The 22388-nt window shown below is 41.6% G+C and overlaps 1 protein-coding gene across 3 annotated transcripts in view; it reads right to left on the reverse strand.

The window, feature by feature from the left end:
* MOBP (myelin associated oligodendrocyte basic protein) overlaps nt 1-22388 on the reverse strand; it is a 50240-nt gene that overhangs the window by 13279 nt on the left and 14573 nt on the right. Inside the window, exons 4-6 of one of the 3 annotated variants that reach the window (XM_078073339.1) lie at nt 11509-11718; nt 10984-11295; nt 854-1073 (exon numbers count right to left, since the gene is read on the reverse strand). In XM_078073339.1, the coding sequence (XP_077929465.1) occupies nt 1034-1073; nt 10984-11295; nt 11509-11714 (558 nt within the window). In that variant the 5' untranslated portion in view covers nt 11715-11718 and the 3' untranslated portion in view covers nt 854-1033. Of the gene's footprint in view, nt 1-853; nt 1074-10973; nt 11296-11508; nt 11719-22388 lie in introns of those variants that run through there. The other 2 variants (XM_036081893.2, XM_078073346.1) reach the window with 2 other exon arrangements.

Here is a 22388-nt window from a genome sequence, read left to right on the forward strand (position 1 = left end):
ATGAAGGGCCATGGGGCCACCTGCCTGTGTCCTGAGGTGGGAGCATGAGAGAGCAGCATCTCTGCCTCATAGATGGCCCGTCTCAGCAGCCTTGTCTCCAGGAGCCTTCAGGAGAGGGGCAAGGGGTGAGGCATTGAGTAAGCCTAGATAACTTGCCCAAGATTACAACTAATTGAAGCAATTAATTCTGGAGTTGGAACTGTCCAGATGGGTTGGATAAGGCTCAAAGGCAGTGCCTTAGAGTATTTTCTCTCACCCAGGCAGATACCAGAAGAAGACATTCACAAATCCCTGTGTGAGGTTGGAGAGAGGGGCCTGGGGAGTGGGAAGGAGATACTTCTTCATGACTTTACTTTCAGCTCTGACACAGCACATTGGCTGCATCTAACATGTGGATTTAGACAACTCCTACTCTCCTTGGGAATTTCCTTGCATATCTGGTTCATCTGCTAACCTAATATCTTACTCAAAAGAACTTGGATCTTCCCCAGAGCCAGCTATGCCTCTGACTGCATGCTAGTACAGGGAACTGATTAAGGAGGTCAGATGGAAACCAAATGGCACAGGGAAAGAGAGGAACCAGATAGAGGATTAGTTACAAAGAAGAAGGTCAAGGAACAAATGTCAAACTAGGCAACAGGATGCCAAGGACAGAGGGGAACAGAGATTAGAGGACAACACAAGGACTGGCACCTGACCATCCTGATCCAAAGACCCTGGAGTTCTGTGCATGTTCTGGGAAAGAAAGGACTGCTGCTGAGACCAAAGAAGCCATGCACTGAGCTCTGGAGCCCAAGGGACACTGCTGGGACCCACCAACTGGAGTATGACACACAGAGATGCCCCCTCTCACCTCCAGGCAGGCTGCCCAGCTGCCCCTGCACCGAGGAGACTGTGGGCATTGGCAGTTGCCACATCAGCAGGTGTCTGCCCCTGCATCATATTTGAAGCTGGATAACTTGCCCAAAGGCACGTGAGTTAAGAAGCAGTGAGTCCAGGTCCTGAGGTGGTCCATTCGCTTGAAACTCCTCCCTCACTTTTTCCGTGGGGTGGGCTTGGTCTTCTTTTTCAATCTGGTTTACAAAGAGAAACAAAAACCCACAGCGTTTCTAAGTGATAAACACTCTCTCTGTGCTCAGTTAACATAATTGTGAATTTGTAGATTATCTTTGGGGTTATTATTTTTCTGGGAAATCTAGCCTTAGAATTCCTTTTCTTAACTTCCCAATTCTGGTAGTATCTGGCCAAAATAATAGGATAACTTTTTCTTGGCCTAAGCCTAGGAAAGATATTCTTTTGAAGTTCTTCTATTTTTATGTACAATAATTATTGCTTCTCTGTTTAATCATTGCAGACAATTTTAAGACACAGAAAAAAAACAAAGGAAATAAAAATACCACCCCACTCCTCAAAAAAAACTAGTTTTACTGCCCATAGACATAAAAACATGATGTACACATATATACATTTAGGGTATTTGAACTCACATTATAAAATTGTGACCCTATCGACATGTTCCTATTTTGATGAGGAACAGATTGTGTTCAGGAGATAAACAACACCCAGTAAAAACATTATAAATATGTGGCCCCAGACAACAATTGCTTGCAAGCTTGCTCTCCAACTGAGGGATTGCATTATATTAACCACAATTTATTTAGACAACAGAACTCCATGTGACCACCTTGGAAATGAGGCCATGTCAAATAGTTTCAGAACATAATCAAAGTTCTTAATTTAAAATACAAACAAGAAAAAAACCCCACCAAGATACACACATTAAGAATGTGCCATACTTTTAACACTGAAAACTAAACTTATGAGAAACACAGCTTTTCCTATAACTTGGGGGTAGGTGTTTAAAATTAGAAATAAGATTCATATTCAGGTGTTAGCAATACCATTTTCCAAAACCCCAAATTATATATCAAGCTAACAGGGCTGGATACCAAGAAAAATAAAAGAAGAAATACTTTATTGAAACTTGTAGAATGAATTGTAGCCTGAGAAGGTTGGAACACATCCCTGGAAATTTGAGAAGAGAATCTCTTTAATTTTCTGGATTGCTTCCATGAATGCCAGACATGACAGCCTGTTCATAATAGAACCCCCCAAAAATCATGCCAGATATGAAACCCTAGGTGCTGACACTGACATGGAAGCTCACAAATCCCAGGCATCACCCTGTGCAAGTAGCACTGCAGTCAGCCACTGCGGCATCTTAGATGGTGTGAGCACCTTATTATCTAATTAGCCCTCCAATGGCAATAGCAGCTACATAGGTGCCACTAGGGGTGGCCAAATTGTGCAGCAATAGTCCATTAACTCCAATTCAGCCAGGGGAAGCAACTGAGTTGGGGAGGACCTGCTAGTGGTCAGGATTAAATGACACAATGTATCTATTAAATAACAGTTCTAATAACATCCACTTACCTAACAGTATAAGATAATGAACTACGCACTTCACATTAATAACTGATGAGGAAGATAATATCCTCATTTACAAGTGGGAAAAATATAGCTTTAAAAGAATAACTTTGACAGACAACAGAGCTCAGACTCAAACCTGATATCAGAGTCTTTGCCCTTCCCACTGTGCCAGAATAATAGGTAGGTGGTATGTATAAGTCTTATTCAGTCGATAACATCAGCCAATCAGGGGATATGAGTGTAAGAGTCCTAGGTCCTGACTCTTGCACACTCCAGCAAGGAAGATGCACACTACTGTGTCTGAAATGTAGTAGTGGAAGTACCAGACAAGCCCAGGGGAGAGGTGGACATCTGATAGCAAGAGGTGTGAAGACTCTTAAGTCAAAGGGCCATGCCAAGGCTCCTTAGCAATGACAATATGATGATTCTGCAGACACAGGAGGGGAGGAGTTCTATGCCTACATGAAATATTCTGTACATCATCCCCACTGACCAACTCAAAACAAGAAAATAACAGGTCATTATTACACAAAAATCAAACCCTACGTAAAATGCCCTAGTCATCTTGTTGTAGCACAGCTTTGAGGGATGAAAATTATAAAGACTGTCCACATAGCAGAGCATCTAATTTGGGCTTTAACCTCCTTTAATGTTCCAGAAAGTCAATTTTGCAAGGACTTAATCTTGTTAAAATATTTCTCTAAGAAGAAAATGTTCTAAGTGAAATAGTAGTTTAAACCATACAAAAATGAGGCATATATATTGAAAAGGAAAAAAAAAAAAAAGGCAGAAAAAAATTCACAGACAACATGATTGTCAATGTGGAAAATCCCAGAGTCTGCCCCAGAGAAAAGCTAGACTAAGTGAGTTTAGCAAGATCACAAGATACATGATCAATATACAAAAATCAATTATATTTTATATATTGGCAATAAACAATTGAAAATTGAAATTGAAAAAAGTACTATTTTAATAGTACCTAAAAGCATGAAGTGCTTCATTATAAAGCAAACAAAATATGAACAAGATCTGTATGCTGAAAATGCAGAACAAAAAAAGGCCTAAATGAATGTACAGATATATCATGTTCATGGATTCAATATTGTTACGCTTCTCACCAAGTTGATTTATAAACTCAACACAACCCCATTCAATTCTACCAGAATATATTGTATAAATTGACACAATGACCCTAAATTTTGTATGGAAAAGTAGAGGAACTAGAATAGTCACAACCAATTTCAAAAATAAAGAACAACGTTGAAGAATTCACACTAAACTGATTTCAATACTTACTATAAGGCTATAGTAATAAAGTTGGTAAAGGAAAGATATATAAATTAACAGAACAGAATAGAAAGTCCAGAAATAAACTCATACATTTAGTGAACCAACTTTTGACAAAATTGCAAAAGTAATTCAGTGGAGGATCTTCTCAACAAATGGTGTTGGAACAACTGAATATCCATATGCAAAAAAAATTGAACCTCAATCCATACTTCACACTATTTACAAAATATTAACTCAAAATGGACAATAATGTAAACGTAAACCTAAAGTTTTAGATTTCTAGAAGAAAACATAGGAGAAAATCTTTGTGACCTTGGGTTAGGCAAAGAATTCTTACATACAATACAAAAAGCATGATCTATAAAAGGAAAAAATCAATAAATTGGACTTCATCAAAATTTAAAACTTTGGTTCTTCAAAAGACACTGTTAAGAAAATGAAAAAGCAAGCCAAGCCAGCCATAGACTGGGAGAAAATATTTGCAAAACATATATATAACATAAATATATTAAGTTTGTTATATTTGATTATACATTTAAAATATATCCAGATATATTTTTAAACTCCCAAAACAAAATAATAAGAACAATAACAACCCGCTTTCTAAAATGGGCAAACGATTGAGCACACACTTGACTAATAAATAAATATCACCTATTTTTGGTGGATGATATATAAGTTCATTTAAAGATGCTCAATATCATTAGTCATTAAGAAAATACAAAATTAAAACTATAATGAGATAGCACTACACATTTATTTGAATGGATAAAATTTTAAAAGCCGACAAAATGCAGAGCATCCATATTGCTAGTGGGAATACAAAATAAAACAATTTAGCAGTTTCTTACACATTTAAACATATACCTACCATAAGGCCCAGCAATACCAGTTCTAGTTATTTACTCAAGAGAAAAGAAAATTTACACTCACATGAATGTTTACAGCAGCTTTATTCATAAGAACCAAACTGGAAACAATCTAAATACCCTCCAACTGGTTAATGGAAAACTATGATAGGTACATGCATATCATGGAATACTACTCAGCAATGAAAATGAAAAAACTGCTGATTCACGCAACAACATGGTTCAATCTCAAATGCATTATGCTGTTAAAGAAGCCAGACTCAAGAAGGTACATACTGTACAATTCCATTTACATGATATTTTAGACTGATAAGACAGAACTATAAGGACAGAAAACAGATTGGTGATTGTCAGGAGTTTGGGGATTGACTGCAAAGAGGAAGTATGAGGGAAATTTGGTGGGGGGAGGAGGTGATGAAAATACCCGATGTCTCAACTGTGATGGTGGTTACATGATTGTGTGTATAGAACTGTTTGCCAAAAAGGTCAAATGCTGCTGCATGCAAATTATATCTCAATAAACCTGATATATGTAGGGTATGTGTGGGGGTGGGTGGGTATATTCCACATATATACATGACACTTTTGGGGTCCATGGCTTTCTCCTTTATCTGAATGCATGTAACTGAACTATGACTGCCCAAAAGTTAATAGTGCTAAGTGATATGATGAGCAAAATCCTGCTTATACCCAACTACTACTGCCCTGATGTGTGTTATTTTCCAGTGAGACTCAGCTGCCTGGAAACAGACATGGTGAAAACAGATGGTTGGATTCATCCAAAGTTAGAGTTTTTCCAAAGATATGAGACAGATATTCAGAGGGTGGGGGGGCTATAGGGTATTTTTGAAAGAGATAAAAATGTTGAGCCATGGCTTCTAATTTAGAGAGGGAGGAAAGTGAAGAAAGGAGTTTGAGTAGACATTTTTTCAGAGAAGACATACAGATGGCCAACAGGTACATGAAAAGATGTTCAACATCACTAATCATCAGAAAAATGCAAATCACAGTGCCTGGGTGGCTCAGTTGGTTAAGCGACTGCCTTCGGCTCAGGTCATGATCCCGGACTCCTGGGATCGAGTCCCACATCGGGCTCCCGGCTCAGCGGGGAGCCTGCTTCTCCCTCTGCCCCTCTCCCCTCTCATGCTGTTTCTCTCTCTCTCTCTCTCTCTCTCTATCTCAAATAAATAAATAAATAAAATCTTTTTAAAAAATGCAAATCAAAAACACATGAGAGATCATCAACACCTGTTAGAATGGCTATTACCAAAAAGACTGGAAATAGCAAGTGTTGGTAAAGATGTGGAGAACAGGCAACCCTTGTGCACTGTTGGTGGGAATGTAAATTGGTGCAACCACTATGGAAAACAGTATGGAGGTTCCTCAAAAAAATTAAAATAAAACAACTGTATGATCCAACAATTTCATTTCTGGGTATCTATCCAAAGAAAATGAAAACACTAACTCGAAGAGATATATGCACCTCCATGTTCATTGCAGCGTTATTTACAATAGCCAAGATATGGAAACAACCTAAGTGTCCACTGATGGATGAATGGATGAATGGATAAAGAAATTGTGGTTTATATATACAATGGAATATTATTCAGCCATAAAAAAAGAATGAGATCCTGCCATTTGCAACAACATGGATATACCTTAAGGGCATTACACTAAGGGAAATAAGCCAGACAAAGACAAATACCAAACTCATAGATAAACAGAACAGGTTGATGGTTGCCAAAAGTGGAGGATGGGGATTAGGAGGCAGGAGAAATTCCAGTGAGGTGCTAGGGGAAGAATCAGAGCACAGTAAGTTGAAGAGTAAATGCAATGTAGAGAAGTTAAGGTGATGAATTTACACTATTTTTAAAAATTTGCCTGAGAAGAGGAGAGACAGGACAGGGCCAGAGGTGAATTCAGTCATTAAGAGACAGCTGAACATGTTTAAAAGCTAAAGTGCTTTCTCTTTAGACAATAGAAAAAGGCTGAAGTGGTCAGGGAGGTTCAGCAAGACCCTGGAGGAAACATGAGTGGGGGGAGGAAGATCACACAGATCACGCATGAGTAGGGGAAAGGAGGGGTTGATCTGATCAAGAAAAAATGCTTCCTCTTCTGAGGCTAAAAGGAAGGATTGAAAGACAGATGCATATCCTGATAAACATGTTGGGGCTGGTGGAGGAAAACTAGTCTAGAGAGAAGCAGGTGCTCATCCCCTGGTGGTAGCACCAACCCCTAAGGCTATAGGCTTTTCCTAGCTGTGCTCAGCAACTCTCTGCATCCATGACTGAGCTCAGCAGCTGGAAGTTGGAGTAGTGCACATGGATCATCAGCTTGATCTAGGTGAAGGATTTGTGGGATGAGTGTGGCTGGATGATGAACAACAATGGCATTAAGGCTGTTGAGAGAGTGGTTAACCATGTGGTCTAGACTAAGGACATGGGACCACGCAGGAGTTGTCAGAATGGAAGAATGCACACAGCTCATTGAACCAGAGACCTCTCTGGCTAACCCAGGCCTCTGTGAGTGCCTTCTCTACACAGGCACTATGCTACGTGTAATGTGTAGAAGCCTGCTCCTGGACAGGAAGGGATTTATGACTTAAGTAGGGCAAGACTCAAGAGTTCAGTCATCCGAACTCATAAAAGCAATAATGTAATCTGAGAAGCAGGCAGAACCACCAGAGCCTGATCTAAGAGCAAAGTACTCAGGCTCTTTCCCTAACTCTGCCATTACCTGGGCAATGTAGATGAATTTCTGATTCTGTTTGGCTGATGAGACCAAAAATAGATTGCCAGGGTGTAAACACTGGGATACAATTAAGCATAATATATGTCTGGGTGGGGTTTTTCCACAAGCATGTAAGAAATAAATTCTTTCTAAGACATGAGTACAAAGTCAGTGTTTTTGCTTGTGTAAATACAAGGAGGCTCAGAAAAGGGACCAGAAGGGTTAGCTTAGCCAGTCCTGTGCAAAGAAAGAGAAAATGATCCATGGTTTTCCAGAAGAACAAAGTGCAGAGTGTATCTTTTGGCATCAGGAAGGACAAAGCAAGGACAAGTCATGTCATAGAAAGTGTCTGGAATAAGTTTGGGCCTGCACACCTGAAAAGGAGACAGGTACCCCCATCTAACAGCTGAAGCTTAGCCCCAATACCTGGTTCAGTCAGTGCACACTCTCAGACCATCAGACCATCAGAGTAATTGCTCTGGGTAAGTGCTCTTCAGAAGTAAATTCTAGCTTGTCAAATATGTAAGTGTTTATAATTGCATTGTTGTTTGGCAGTCCTGACAATTCCAAACAAACTCAAAACTATATGTGTGTGTGTGTGTGTATGTATATATATATATATATATACATAGAATGGTTTCTATTCCATTACCAATGTAACCAGCATGTTGTCATTCAGTGGGTGTGCTTGTCCTAACCTTTAGAAGCAATGCACTGCCATGTCTAGCTCAGGACAATGCATGATCAATAAAACACCAAACCCTGCTTGCTTCAATTTGAGACTCAAAGCTAAAGCACTCTGTCTCTGAAAGACCAAATTCTGTGGAGAACCTGAAACCACTTAGAACCTTAACCTTCTAGCAATCAGTTACTTTCCTGGGCTTTGATTGTATCATCTGCTGAAATGAGACAAGAGGGTAAAAAAGCAGCTGGAGGAGGAAAGGGATCAGTCAAGGACCAGGCAGGATGGAAGCAGCCAAACTCAGGGTGGTTCCTGGAGGGAAGACCAGAATCACCAAGGGAGGAGCCACTCATAAATACCATGAGCAGCTGGACCAGGGGCATACATCATTTCCTTTGATTGCCCAGAGCTTGGTGCCGTGCTGTTCACATGATCTTGATGAATAGGCTTGCAAATACATGTAGAAATAGATTGGTCCTCCAGGCTTCTGGTATGCAGGGCTCAATTTGGTACAAGACATTTTGTGAAAGAATGAGTCAAAGGCACACATGGCACTGCTCAAAGTTGTGTGACTGGCCCCAAATCAATCACAAAACCACAGATCCCCTGCACCTAAAGCAGAGCACTGAGCCAAGAGAGGTTTGGTCCAGGAAACATGTGTTAACCCTAAAGGCAAGGATGACCTGTGAAATCCTAAAATCTTGAGGAATTGAAAGTAGAATAAATTAAAAGGAAGATGCCAGGGTTTCCTCCCATCAGATACAAGAATGCTACCTTGTTCAATCAGGCTGCAAGGAATTACACGAATCAGATCCTAAGATTTAAATATTCTCTGGTTTTTGAGATCTATCCAAGAGAGCTACTAAGGATCCAATAGGCCTTTGTCAATATTTGCTTAACCTTTAAAGGTCAGAACTCAGGAATGGCAACATATCAGAAAGTCTGCTTCAGAAACTCTTTTTTGACCCTTTCTCCAAGTGCAGTTTAGTAGCTCTGCTTAAGAGTGCATTTTCCCATTAACCTTCCCACCCCTTTGATTTGGGAACAGCCAACCAGTATCAACAGAGGGAGTAAACAATGTGGTGAAGCAATGGCTCTAATGCATTTCCTCAGGACCTCTGGGAATCTGAGGAGGAAAAATGAGTGTCTTGAGAAGGGCTCAAATAGTGCATCCTCAATGTTGTGGACCATTATGAACAGAGACTTCCGGGTCCCCCGTCCCGGGTGAGCAAAAAGGACTGAGGAGGCACAGACAGCCTGATACCTAATAAGAACAGTTAACTGAGGGAATCAAGTTACACCAACATTAGAATGTCTCTGGAGTTTAGGTGAATAAAACCAGCGGGCTGGGTGCAGACAGATGAACTTGGCCTTCATGGTCTTGCATCTGTTTCCTGCTTGAACTCCAACCACCCAAGCAGCCATAATGTAACTCACTGCAAATGTGGCTTGAAGCCACCCCCACAGATGATGTGCCATGTGTCCAATTAGTTTCCTCTGCTACTCACACTTCCTAACCACTTCCATATATCACAACTTACCTGGCCAGCCCCCTTGCACTCAGGCCCCTTGGGAGACCCTGATTAATGACTAGGTAACCCGGCATACAACTTCCTCTTTCAGGGTTAAAGACTGGCAGCCTCTTACCTCCTTCACAAATTAACCTCACCTGATCTTGCATCTTTTTAATGCTTTCACTTTTAGTGTCATACATGTGGCCCCTTCACGTCTTTACTGTGCATTACAGATAATGTGGATCATTTATTTATGGATGGGTTAGATCAGTGCTTCTCAAAGGGTGGTCTGTGTACTACCTGTGTCACTATACTGGGGCGGAGGTGCTGCTTGTTGGAAATGCACTTCTCCAGACCTCATCAGTGACCCAAGGAATCAGATTCTCTGGGGGCATCTTTAACATGCTCCTGGGTTGATTCCTCTGCATAGTAAACTGGTAAACAGCCCATGACATGCACACACGGTAACATGCTATGCAGAGTAGGTATGAGAATCTCAAATACAATTAGCAACCACTATTAACCTGCAAAACAGCTTCATTTCCAAATATTAAAAGGACTAAAAGATTGGCCTGCCATGTGTGGGCAGGGCGTATATGGGAAATCTCTGTGCCCTCCACTCAATTTTGCTGTGAACCTAAAATGGATCTAAAAATGAAGTCTATTAAAAAAAAAGAAGAAGAAGAAGAAGAAAGCTGACCTGCCTCAGATGGGACACAAACATGTCTCTTGTTCACCTTTTCTCTCTGCATGGCCTCCTTTTACTCTCTGCTTACCCTAGCCTAACCTCCTCTCTGAGGCCCCAGATGGGCAGCCTGCTCCAGGCTCCCATAGCCCAGTGTACTTACTGATTATGACAGTATTAAGGCAATCATGCCCTACACTTTGACCAACTATTCTCTTGTTTCATCCTGGTGAGTCACAACCTAGCTTATTCACTGCTGTAGTCCCACCCCCCTGCATGATATATGGAACTCTATGGTATGCAATCAAGTTTGTTGAATGACTGAATGAATGAATGAATGATCTTGTTACTGAGATTAACATCAGACGACGTCTGTCAGGAGGATAGATGAATGAACTGTCTGAACCTGTCCATTTTTACACATGCACAAATATCCCTAGAGTCACCCTTCCTCCTCTCTCTGAGGCACAGTGACAGAGGGCCTCAGTCTCACAATCTGTTACTGGGGTGGATACTCTGAGTTGATAAATTAATCCATTGCAGTCCGCCTAGACAAAAGAAGCAATGGATACTGCCATCTGAAGTACTGTTCCGGCAGCTCTATGAGGAAAACACAAGCCACACTAGGTATTTCATACGAGGGGATTTAATGCAAGGAATTGACACAGGTTTGGTAAGGCCAAGAGAGGACTATTGAGGTAAACGAGATGTTAGTAAACACAGGAGGCAGCTACTAACCTTAGGGCTGGGGGAACAAAAGGGAAGAGATGGTGTTACCAGAACCTAGAAGCTTTGATGGGGGACCCCCCACGGCTGGTGCCTGGCCCTCTCTGGGGGCTGCTGCGCGGCTGCTGCTTGGACTTCTGAGGGGGGCGCTGCTTGGCTGGTGGTGGTCGGACCTCTGGGCGGGGGCGTGGTTGACGCTCAGACCTCGGAGGGGACCGTGGCTTGGCTGGTGCTCTGACCACCGCGGGGGGTGCAGCAGGCTGGTGCTTGGGCTTCTGAGGGGACGTTGCACGGCGTCTGAGGGGGCCAAAAGAAGCTGGAGGCTGGAGCCATGGCTCTCTTCTGCTGCTTAAGGGATACTGACAGGAGCTGGAAACAGGGAGGCAGGCCCTGCTCCCCCTCCCACCTTCCGATAGCCCTCCAGTACCTTCCAGTGGCAGAACCTAACAGGGAGTGGACTGCAGGGCACTGGGGGAAGAGCAGCCCAGAAATCACCAGAGTGGAACAGGAGGGGGGCGTGTTGCTGAGAGACTGCAGGCCAGTGCCCAGCCAGGTGCCGAGTGGGCAGTGCAGACCACTTACCTGGTCTTCTGGCAGGCACAACAGATCCAGTCCTCTTCTTTCTTCTGGTAGAAGCAGCCACTTTTACAGATGCTGTATTTCCGATCCACGATCTCACGCTTCGAGTTGAGGAAGGTGAATGGTGGGCAGCAATGTATGCTGAAGTGTTCTGAAAACTTTTGGTTCTTGGAGAGTCTGGGGCCCTCCTTAGTCGTTTTCTGACTCATCTCACTAGAAATCATTGAAGCAAGGAGTGGTGGGGAGACATAAAACAGCACATCAGGCAGGGAGCTTTCTACTCAAGAAGCCTACTCCCTGCTATTCCCATAGTCCAGTATTAACATTCAGCCTTGTCCTATACCCTGAATCTGGAAGATCAACTTCTTGCCCAATTCTATGGAAAGGAACTAAATTAAGTGTTTATTAATTTTTATTTGCATATTTTTAAATCATGTTTTCTGAAAATGGACACTTTTTCACTTATGTTTTAGTGACCCATTTAGGATAGGAAAAATATTACAAAACCAAACATATCTATAGCAAAATGTTAGTCTAGGTTTAGGAAAGGCCTTTTCTCTAAAATAACAATAATAATAACATTTTGGTACTAAAACCGTAATCATCATTCATACAGAATTACAACATAACCATGAAAAAGAACAATCAACATGTTTGCATCTCACAAACATAAGGCTGAACAAAAAAAGCTGGACACAAAGGAATATAAGCTGTATGATTCAATTTACATGAGGTTCAAAAACAGGCAAAGCTAGCCTATGGTGCTAGAAATCAGAATGTAGCTGTTTGGAGAAAGCGAAGTCTGGCTAGGAAGGGGCATCAGGGAGCCCACTGAGGCCAGAAAATGTTCTGGGTCTGGATCTGAGAGGGATCGCTTGGGTGCACATGCATGTCAAAATTCATTGTGGGGCACCTGGGTGGTTCAGTCGGTTCAGCATCTGACTCTTGGTTTCAGCACAGGCCATGATCTCAGAGTCGTGAGATCGAGCCCTGCCTCCGGCTCTGCGCTGGGTGTGGACCCTGCTTAAGATTCTCTCTCCCTCTCTCTCTGCCCCTCCCCCCCAAAAAATATTCAGTGAGCTACACACTTAAATTTTGTGCATCTTTCTGTTTATTTCAACTTATTTCAGTTAAAAAGAAAGAAGAGAAAAAGGAGGAGTGGATGGAGGAGGAATCAAAGAGAAATTTGAGACTTGAAAAAACTCCCAAGCAGGGACAAAAAATTTAATTACTACTACATGATTTTTAGAAATGTGACAAATGCAGAAATAGTCCCACCTAATACTCCAAACACTGTAGCACACAGGGGACTTAAATGACTATTAATCGACCAAGAGTCAACAAATATACACAGGTGACATGCCTATATTAGACACTGAGAATGTCCTTGCTCTCAACAAACCCAAGGTCAAGTTGGACACACAGCTGTGTTGTATGTAATTACAAACAGTGTGATGGTGATCAATAGAAGTATGTACAAAGGTCGAGGGAAGCACCAAGAAGGAATGGATCCTTTGAAGACGGAACAGATGATCTGAGTTTTAAGGATGAATACATTAAAAACAACTAAATTACACTGAGGGGATATTCTAATTGTTGTGGTTTTTGATGGGTCTATCTTCTACATATAGAAATGAGGGCTGAAGAACACGTTGAACGCAGTTAAGAAAATAAAATAACATTTTTTTGCATCTCAGTTTGTATAGTCCAAACCATGTTTTACACCTATTAGGTGTGTTGCAAATGTTCTTTCCAGGAGTTTCACCTGCTTTTATTATGCAAAAATATTTTTTATGTAGTTAAGTTTCTTAGTTCTTTATCCACTCCATCAGCTTTTATACATAGTCAGGTGTATCCCATTGTAAAAGAAAAGTCCCTCTCTATCCCACTTCCATATCTATTCTCCTCTCTATAACTCCTCCTCTCTATAGGCAAAGTTCTTGAAAAATTATCAATACTCTTTTTCTCCATTTCTACATCTCCTCTGTGTACTCCAAAATGGCCTGTGTTCTTTTTCTCCCAAAGAAAAACGGTTCTCCATAGCCTCCCAGAGACCTCCATGCTGTCAAACCAGTTGTCTTCTTGATTCCTCTCTCCATCTAAAGGCTTCCTCCATCTAAAGCCTGTCATACTACATTCTCCTAGAGTCCCTCCTCCATCTCTAGCCCCACTTTATCCTTTGGATAAAGGCTCACCTGCTTTATCCAAAACTTTTAATGTTACAGTTCTTCTAGGTACAGTAAACACTAAGTGATTAATGGGGTTACATTCAACCATTCAATTCAACACTTATCATATACTTAGGTCAAGCCAGCACAGTGCTCAGTTGATGTCATGGACACAGAGATGAATCATGCTTAGTCCAGTTCTCAAGAAAGTTATCCACAAGCTGGGGAGATAGGCAAGGATGCACATAGGATATTGACACCCACAGAACCCACTTATAGGGCCCAAACATGTACCAGACCCTGAGGGGGTAAAGGGGATGGATCAGATAAACATCCTGCTGACACTGAGCTCACAGTGCAGATGGAAGAATGTTGCATAGATGTCAGTAAATAGGATACAAAGAAAGCATGCTCTGCAACATGAGAATATGTGGGTAAACTGGTGTGGAGGGTCCACAGGAGAAGGGCAATATGCTCGGCTGGAGAAGCAGGTAAAGCATCATGGGGGCAAACATTATATCTCACTCACCCTAAGGTTTGGACAGTCAAAGATAAGAGTTTGTGGAGGGATGGAAATGGTTGATACCTAAGAAAGACACAGAGGGGTCAACTACATTCCTCCAAGAGCCCACCCTGTCAGCAGTACAGTGTGGGACAGGAGCAGGTGGCCAGATGCAGGTGATGAGGCAGGACAGGAGTTACCTGTCACCATGAAGGATCTAGTCCTGGTGACTGGGAGCATTGTCAGGCCATCAGACCATCGGTAGTCTAAATAGATGAGAAGGAGGGAGATCATCTCATTGTCTGGGTTACTGTGAGTTGAAGGCACTCAGAAACTCATGGGGAAGTGAGCATCCAGAACACAGCTGCTATGGCCTTCATCTTGAGAGTCCCTTGCCTTATGGAAGAGGCACAGCCTTGGGAATGGATGTGGTGAGTATGAACTGAGCAAGGAGCCAGGCCAGGGAAGGCTCCCAGGAGTGGTAGTGGGCCTCCCTTCAAGCTGCCGGGAGAGGGACAAGGGAAGAAGGAGCAGGAGCTGCAGAGGCAGCCAGAGAGGTGGGAGGAGCAACACCTCTTAGAAGAGCAATCTCCAAATTTGCAGAGAAGGAAATGGTCTGCAGTACCCAAAGAAACCCTTAGTGCAAACAGGCATTTCTAGACCAATGAGGAACTAAAGTTGATTCTTAGGGTCCGATTCATCATAAGACCCTGAAAGATCTACCAAAATCTTACCCAAGTCCCACACAATGTGGCAAAGTTCAGCTCAAATTCCTGCTCTCAGAGGAAATGATGGAACAGTCATTTCTTTAGACCCCCAGCACATGGAGAGAGTGTTACTCAACCTCTCACAGCCAACCCGGACATCCCCATTTCCTCTGGCTTTCTGGAATCCTCTTTTCCCAAATGGTTCAGGCATTCATCACAAATAGCAGAAAATCTAGCACATGTCCCAAACTTTTAAGAATGACTAGCATGGGGTAAGAGGGAGATTTAAAGTCTCCTGTGACTCTGAATTCCTGCTCGGACTGAATTCTCAATTCCCACCCACCTGACGTGATGCCTTGGCCAACCCCATGCCTGTCCAGACCTTCACCCAGCCATCTCTTCCCCCAGCACATCAGGAGAAATTTCTCAAATTCTCATTCCATGACTTCTCATCCTCTGCCTTCCCCTACCATGTCTGACAGGGGGCAGCCTCACCTCTTGCTAGCCTCTGTGTGTAGTTCCCTGAAGGAAAAGCAGTTCTCTTCCATGGACCCTGACATTCTTCTAAGACAATCAGCTGAAAATTCATACCCTCCTTCCCTTAGTAAAATGTTTATAGTCCGTGGAAAGTTTCTGGTTACCGTTTCTCCTGGTAGCGGAAATACAGCTTTTAGCTGGGGTACCTGATTAATTGCGAATACGCGCTGCCTCTCCAACTCTTTGCCCCAACCATGCTCCAGTTTAGGAATGCTAAGCCCCACATGCTAAGCAATAGCAATACACAGGTTAATTATCCTTTCCCAACACTCCAGGCTTACTAGTATATTAGTTATAACCACAGGCAAATAACTAACAGCAGAGGCAAGAACTCACATTTACTGAGCACCCATTGTATGGTGGTTGCTTTATGTTCTTTATCTCATTTTAGAACATGGGTATTATCACCAACAAACTAAAGATGAGGGAAGCTAAGGAACAGGACCAACTTCATAAAGCCAGAAAGAGGCAGACAGGGATATGAATCCATGTCTGTGTGACTCTAACATCCTGTGTCCTTTGACCAGGCCCAACACTATCTATGCCCGGGTGCTCAGCCCTCTTCTCCCCAAAAGCCTGGACTTTGGGGGACTGGAAATGGTCCAGGGGAATGGGATAAGGCTGCATAGATGCAAGGTTGTCTGTCCTAGGGTGAGAAAACCTGTCAGTTGGAGAAACAGCTCACTGAAGAAGAAGGGTAGAGAATGGGTTTGGGAACATCACACAGCATGGTGGCCTGGACATCCCTGCCAGAGCAAGAGGTGCATGATGGGACACTAGAATGTAAACTCCGAGTGTCCTGAAGGCAGTGTGACCCCTGGGGGCTTCCTCCATCCCTCCCTAACCAGCCCTTAGTGGGTTTTAAAATCTATATTTACTGTTGAGAATTAGAAAACTTTGATGGATAAAAATAATAAAAATTCCTAAATTTGTATCCCCTAGTTAACCACTTACAAAATATTTAACAGTTTTTCTTTGATAATATTTACATATAAATATACAGTTAATAAAATGCAGGACCATACCTTACATACTGTTCAGATTTATATACTTGGAAAATTATTCATTTTGTTTAAGTTTTATAGATATACACGTTATTTATAGTATTCTTATGGCTTTTAAAATCTGTCATAAATTTATAGTTATAGCCCCCTTTATAGTTCATATCATATATTTGCATCTTGTCTCATTTTTCTTGAGTCATCTTGCCAGCAGTTATCCTACTTTATTACTCTTTTCAAAAACAAGCTCTTGGTTTTCTTGCTTGTCTTTGCTCTTTTTTTTTTTTTTTAGTTCATTAGCTTCTGTAGGCATTTATTATTTCTTCAATTATTTTAGGTTCTTGTTCTTGGTTTTTTTTCTATTCTTTTTTTTAAGTTTATTTTTTAAGTAATCTCTGCACCCACCATGGGGCTCAAACTCACGACCCTGAGATCAAGAGTCACACCCTCTTCTGACTGGGCCAGCCAGGTGCCCCTCTCTATTCTTGAGTCAAACATTTCTCACATACGTTTTTATGGCTATAACTTTTCCATTAAGTACAACTTTAGCTGGATACCACAAATATTCATATAAGTCATTTTCACTTCATTTTAAATATGGCTGAGTTCTTCTTTGATTCATCCATTATTTATAAAAATCTGTCACAAAATTTCCAAGTGTACATTGACTTCTAATTTTAATGCATTCTAGTTAGAGAAAGTAGCCTGTATGATAGTGACTCTTTGATATGTGCTGAGGTTTGCTTTATGGCCTAGTTCATAGTCAATATTTTTAAATGTTCCACATGTGATTGAAAAGATTGTGATTTCCAGAACAACTTGAAATTATCTAGTGAAGATAAAAATGTGCACAAACTACCATCTAGCATCTATTCTTGGGCATAGCAGTCATCTTGGATCATGGCTCAGCACCGCAGAGGAAGCCCCATGGAAGAGCACAAAGACTAGAGGAGCCTGAGTCCATTGCCTGTGGAGTTGCTGTTCTAGGCCTAACTCTTGAACACTGAACATCTTCTTAAATTTTTTTAAGATAGTATAACATTTAATAAACAAGTCCAATCCAGGCACTTCTTCACAATACATTATAAATTAAATGTGGGGGCTTCCTAATACCTAAACATTTGAATCTTCTTATGTATCTACCTACAGGATGCAGACTGCATTGTGGTCAAGACTCCAAGTTGTGGTCTTAGGATAGCTGGGTTACTACTTGGCTCTGTCTTTCAGCCGAGAGCCAGGCTGGCTAGCCTCTAAAAAATCTACATCTTCATGAACACTAGACATCTTTTACATGAGAGACAAGTCAAACTTGCACCTCATTTAAACTACTGTTATTTCAGTTACAAGCAAGCAAATACAATTCGAATAAATATGTTCAGTTTCTTCATCTAACTGGGTGGCTTACAAACAACAGGAATTTAGTTCTCACAGTTCTGGAGGTTGGAGAGTCCAAAATCAAATTGCCAGCAGATTTGGTGTCTGCTGAGAAGATGACCTAGTTCAGAGATGACATTTTTCTTGCTATGCCCTCATGTGGTGGAACGAGCAAGGGAGCTCTCTGGGGACTCTTTTAATGAGGACACTAACTCCATTCATTAGGGCTTCTCCCTCATGACCTCATCACTTCCCAAATGTCTGCCTCCTAACACAATCACATTGGAGATTAGATTGCAACATATGAATTTTAGGGACACAAACATTCAGTCTGTAACAGAGGGAAAGAACAAATAATAATAATACTTACCTCAGGGGACCTTTGAAAACATTAAATAAAGCAGGTAAAGAACCTAGCACTGAACCTGATGTAAATCACTTACTTAATAAATTCTATTTCCCTTTCACCAAGAATTCAAATGACCTAATTCTACTGACTTCTTCAGACACATTCTCTATGAATCTCAGTATGTATCTCAGTATGATGACATTTAATTCAAGCATTAATTACATCTTTATTTACATTAGTGGCTAAAGACAAAGCATTATAAACACTACATGATGTTTTCAAAAAAGGTATCACCTAATTGCAGAACAAAGATAATATGAACTATCTGGCAGGATGAAGAATTTTTATTTGAAACTGTAAAATATAGTCTCCACGCTTTCCAGATGTTTCCATATACTCTAAAACTAAAGAGGAGGGAAAGTGAGGCAGGTATTTGAAGAAGGAGAAAAAGGGAGTGAAGGAGAGGAACCAAAGGGAGAGGAACAAGAACCTCCCTCCCACTATTTATTGAGTACCTGCTATGTCCCAGATGCTTTATATCCATCATTTCTAGCTCTCAAAATAACTCTTTTAGGTAGTCGCTACTCACCCCATTTTAGAGATGAGGAAATTGAAGCCTGAAGAAGTAAATGCTCCAAGATCATATAATAATAATTATAAATAGTACACTCATCACAGTCAATATGACTAGTTGATTGCCCAATATCCACTCTTCCCTTCAATAGCAAATTTGGGGTTTTTTGGTAGCATGATATGCCCAGTTAAATATGTTCAGCTCCGCATGTGATCATGTTCTGGACAATGAGATCTGGGCAAAAATCAATAAAGAGATGACCGTTCTTTGAAAATAAGGCTTTATTCAAGAAGTGACTCTTCCCTGGTGTGTGCATCCAGCCCAAACCAGCTGTCCCCAGCTCCCAGGAGGTAGGATTATTTCAAGCCTTTGGACCTTGGTCCATAGGGCTCCTTACCCCTGCTTCCTTCCCACCCAACAACTATACAGTAAACACCTCCATCATCTTTGCCCAAAGGCAAGTCACTTCTTAGAGCCTTTTCAGAGCTTCCCCTCCCCCAATGAGAAATGATCACTCCTTCTTTCATGCCTTGACCTTGTGTGCTATACATAATTCTAGGAAAGCATCTGGAAGCTTTACTTTACCCCTACTGTTTCACTGCCTCCTTAAACTTTCTGTTCTTAGAGGCTTGTTTAATGCCTGTTTCAGAACAGGTGTTCAGCACATACTTGATTAAAATGAGAGAATGAACAAAGATGTCTCCCACAAGTGCAGCCTGTCTCCAGATGTCCCCACAGGGATCACTGCTCTGGCTCAGGCAACAGTATCTGTTCAGTGAGAAGGGCAACACAGGAAGGGACCTTCCCAAATGACCTTGAAAGTTATAAAACTGCGTTCTTTAGAAAAAAAAATTTAAAGACTCTGTGAACCCACTACAACTTTTCTTAATTCATGCAAATTAATTAGCAAGCTTTAGTCAACACACACATTTAATCACACATTCTAGAGATGACTTTAGCATGTCTATATAACCAGCAGCTGTGTTTAAACATAGCTTCACTATTCCCTAAGGAGACTGCAGGTGGATATTAGAACCCTAAATATAAAATGGATTTTCTTCCTTTCATCCATTCTTCCTTCCTTTCCACCATGTTTTCTTAAAAGAGAATTGGGATATGGGGTAATTCTTTAATAGAAGTGGCATGTGACCCTTGTCCCAGGCAGTCCTCTGGCAAGGAAAGACAATGCACGTAGTGAGCTGACATGTTGCAGCCATGTACTCCTTACATCCACATGGCATCACAGGAAGTCAAACATGGAAATGGCTACAGGCTCTGTGAAGTGAAGAGTGGATGCTGGTCAGTACTTGGGAAACAGAACAGTTCTTCCATTCTTGTCAGTCAGAGGCATGAGCAAAGGCCTGCACTTGTGTTGTTTAAGGAGCTCAACATGGGAGAGACAGGAAGCAAGCTTTCACCCTGACTATCAGGGTCTGAAGCCTATGTGAGAACAATATTCTGTCTTCAGAAAACAAAACTCCAAAGGAAGATTATGATCAGTCCCAAGGACTTAATATGTTATATGGATTAAGGAATGAGATGTTTAATATATACTTGGGAAAAAATTTTAATTAAAAACCAAAGCAAGATGGGGCACCTGGGTGGCACAGTTGGTAAAGCATCTGACTCTTGGTTTTGGCTCAGGTCCTGATCTCATGGGTCGTGAGATTGAGCACCGGGTCGGCTCCACGCATAGCACAGAGCCTGCTTGAGATTCTCTCTCCCTCTGTCTCTGCTTCTCCCCATTGCCTTGCCCTGTGCTTGCTCTCAATCTCTCTCTCTCTCAGAGAAATAAATAAATCTTAAAAAAATACCAAAGCAAGAAATTTTATTTTATTTTTTATTTTTTGGAAGAAATTTTTAATTTATTCAAAATCATCTCTGTTGTACCCTCCAAAAAAGGACTTTTTCATTTTGCTATAATTATAGAATTGGTACAGTATTACAAGCCTATACCATGCTGATTATTGGCTGGGAAAGGAGAGACAAAACTAACTTTGGAATTTATTCTGCCTTGATCACTTCTGGCATAAACTATCTCTTCCTAATAAGTGATCAGTTCAAGTTAGCTCCTTGGGACGCCTGGGTGGCTCAGTGGCTTAAGTGTCTGCCTTTGGCTCAGGTCATGATCCCAGGGTCCTGGGATTGAGTCCCGCATTGGGCTCCCTGCTTGGCGGGGAGCCTGCTTTTCTCTCTGCTGGCCACTCCCCCTGCTTGTGCTCTCTCTGTCTCTCTCTCTTTCTGACAAATAAATAAAATCATAAAAAAATAAATAAAAAGAAAGTTCAGATCCTTGACAGAACTCTTCCCTGCCTCTCTCTGATCCTTCTAAAGATGGATAAGGGTATGGGGAAGCTGGTAGTCTTCATGGCTATGAGGGTGGGGTAGCTAGTCTGGGTAGTATCCTCTTTTGCTGGCCATGGAGTGCCATAGCATGAATGGCACAAGTTACTGCTGACCCCAGCAAAGCCACTGGTCATCAGGGTCCCTGCTCAGTAGCCCCCATTCCGGTCCAGCTGTCCTCTCAGCTCCTCCACGTCTACTCAAGGCTACTACTGGTTCCCATGCATGCCCTGTGTTACAGGTGGGGAGTCAAGAGCCCTATCTTGGGGCCATTGGCCTAGACAGCTCCCCAACCAAAGCTGCATACTCATTCATGGGCCACACTGGATGTGGCTGAGGGCAGGCCTCCCCCAGGGGGCTTGCAGCCTGTCCTCACTGTTCCTGTTCAAGTGTGTCAGTAGGACCCACCCACCCCCACACACACACACATGCATACACACAATTTCAAACCTATCTGGATGACTCCACTGCACCATAACACATCCCCTGCCATGATTCTGAAGCTTCATCTGGAGAAAAGAGAGAACATGAATGTTTGCTCCTTAGCTTTCCCTCTCTCCCCCTACCTTGAATAAGCTTCGCAGAGTGCAGAGTTCCTCCATAAATTCACAAAGTGGAGAAGGCTTAAGCAAATAAGGACATGCTCTTCTTATGCCTTTTCTTTTGTTTACCCAACTCCTCCCCATACATGGCTGTAAATTCTTATTAAATCCCCCACTGCCACCCTCTCTGCCTTCAAGTGATTATGAAAACAGTAAGGAAGAGATGGGAATAACCAGGAATTGCAATTTTCATAGACTGGTTTCAAGAACAAGATGAAATGTCTGATATTTAAAATACTAAATTAGGTGCACCTGTCTGCCTCAGTCCATGGAGCGTGCAACTCTTGATCTCAAGGTTGTGAGTTTGAGCCTCATGTAGAAATTACTCAAAAGTAAAATCTTAAAAATAAATAAATAAATAAATAATAAATATAAAAATACTAAATTATTTCAAAGCATGGAGAATTAACTTCAAGTGCTTAGAATACTTATAAATCTTGAATGAATTTCTGTCAAACCTTGCCTCCATTTTACAATTTAACATTTACTCTCTGAAAACCAAATCCTTAAGAGCAAAAAAAATCTTTTAAACTTTCATTCTATGAGAGGAGACAGAAGTAAAATACATTTTCAGTAATAATGTAAGAATATGGAGGGGAAATAGTAAATGGGTTTTTACTTACTGGGACGGACATTCTCTGGGGAGAATGGTAGGAAAATCCCCAACTTAATTTCTGCATATTCCCCAGCAACAGGGGATGGTCTTTCAAGAAATTGTCAGAACAG

This window comes from Halichoerus grypus, chromosome 1 (assembly GCF_964656455.1).
Source record: "Halichoerus grypus chromosome 1, mHalGry1.hap1.1, whole genome shotgun sequence".
Classification (NCBI taxonomy): domain Eukaryota; kingdom Metazoa; phylum Chordata; class Mammalia; order Carnivora; family Phocidae; genus Halichoerus; species Halichoerus grypus.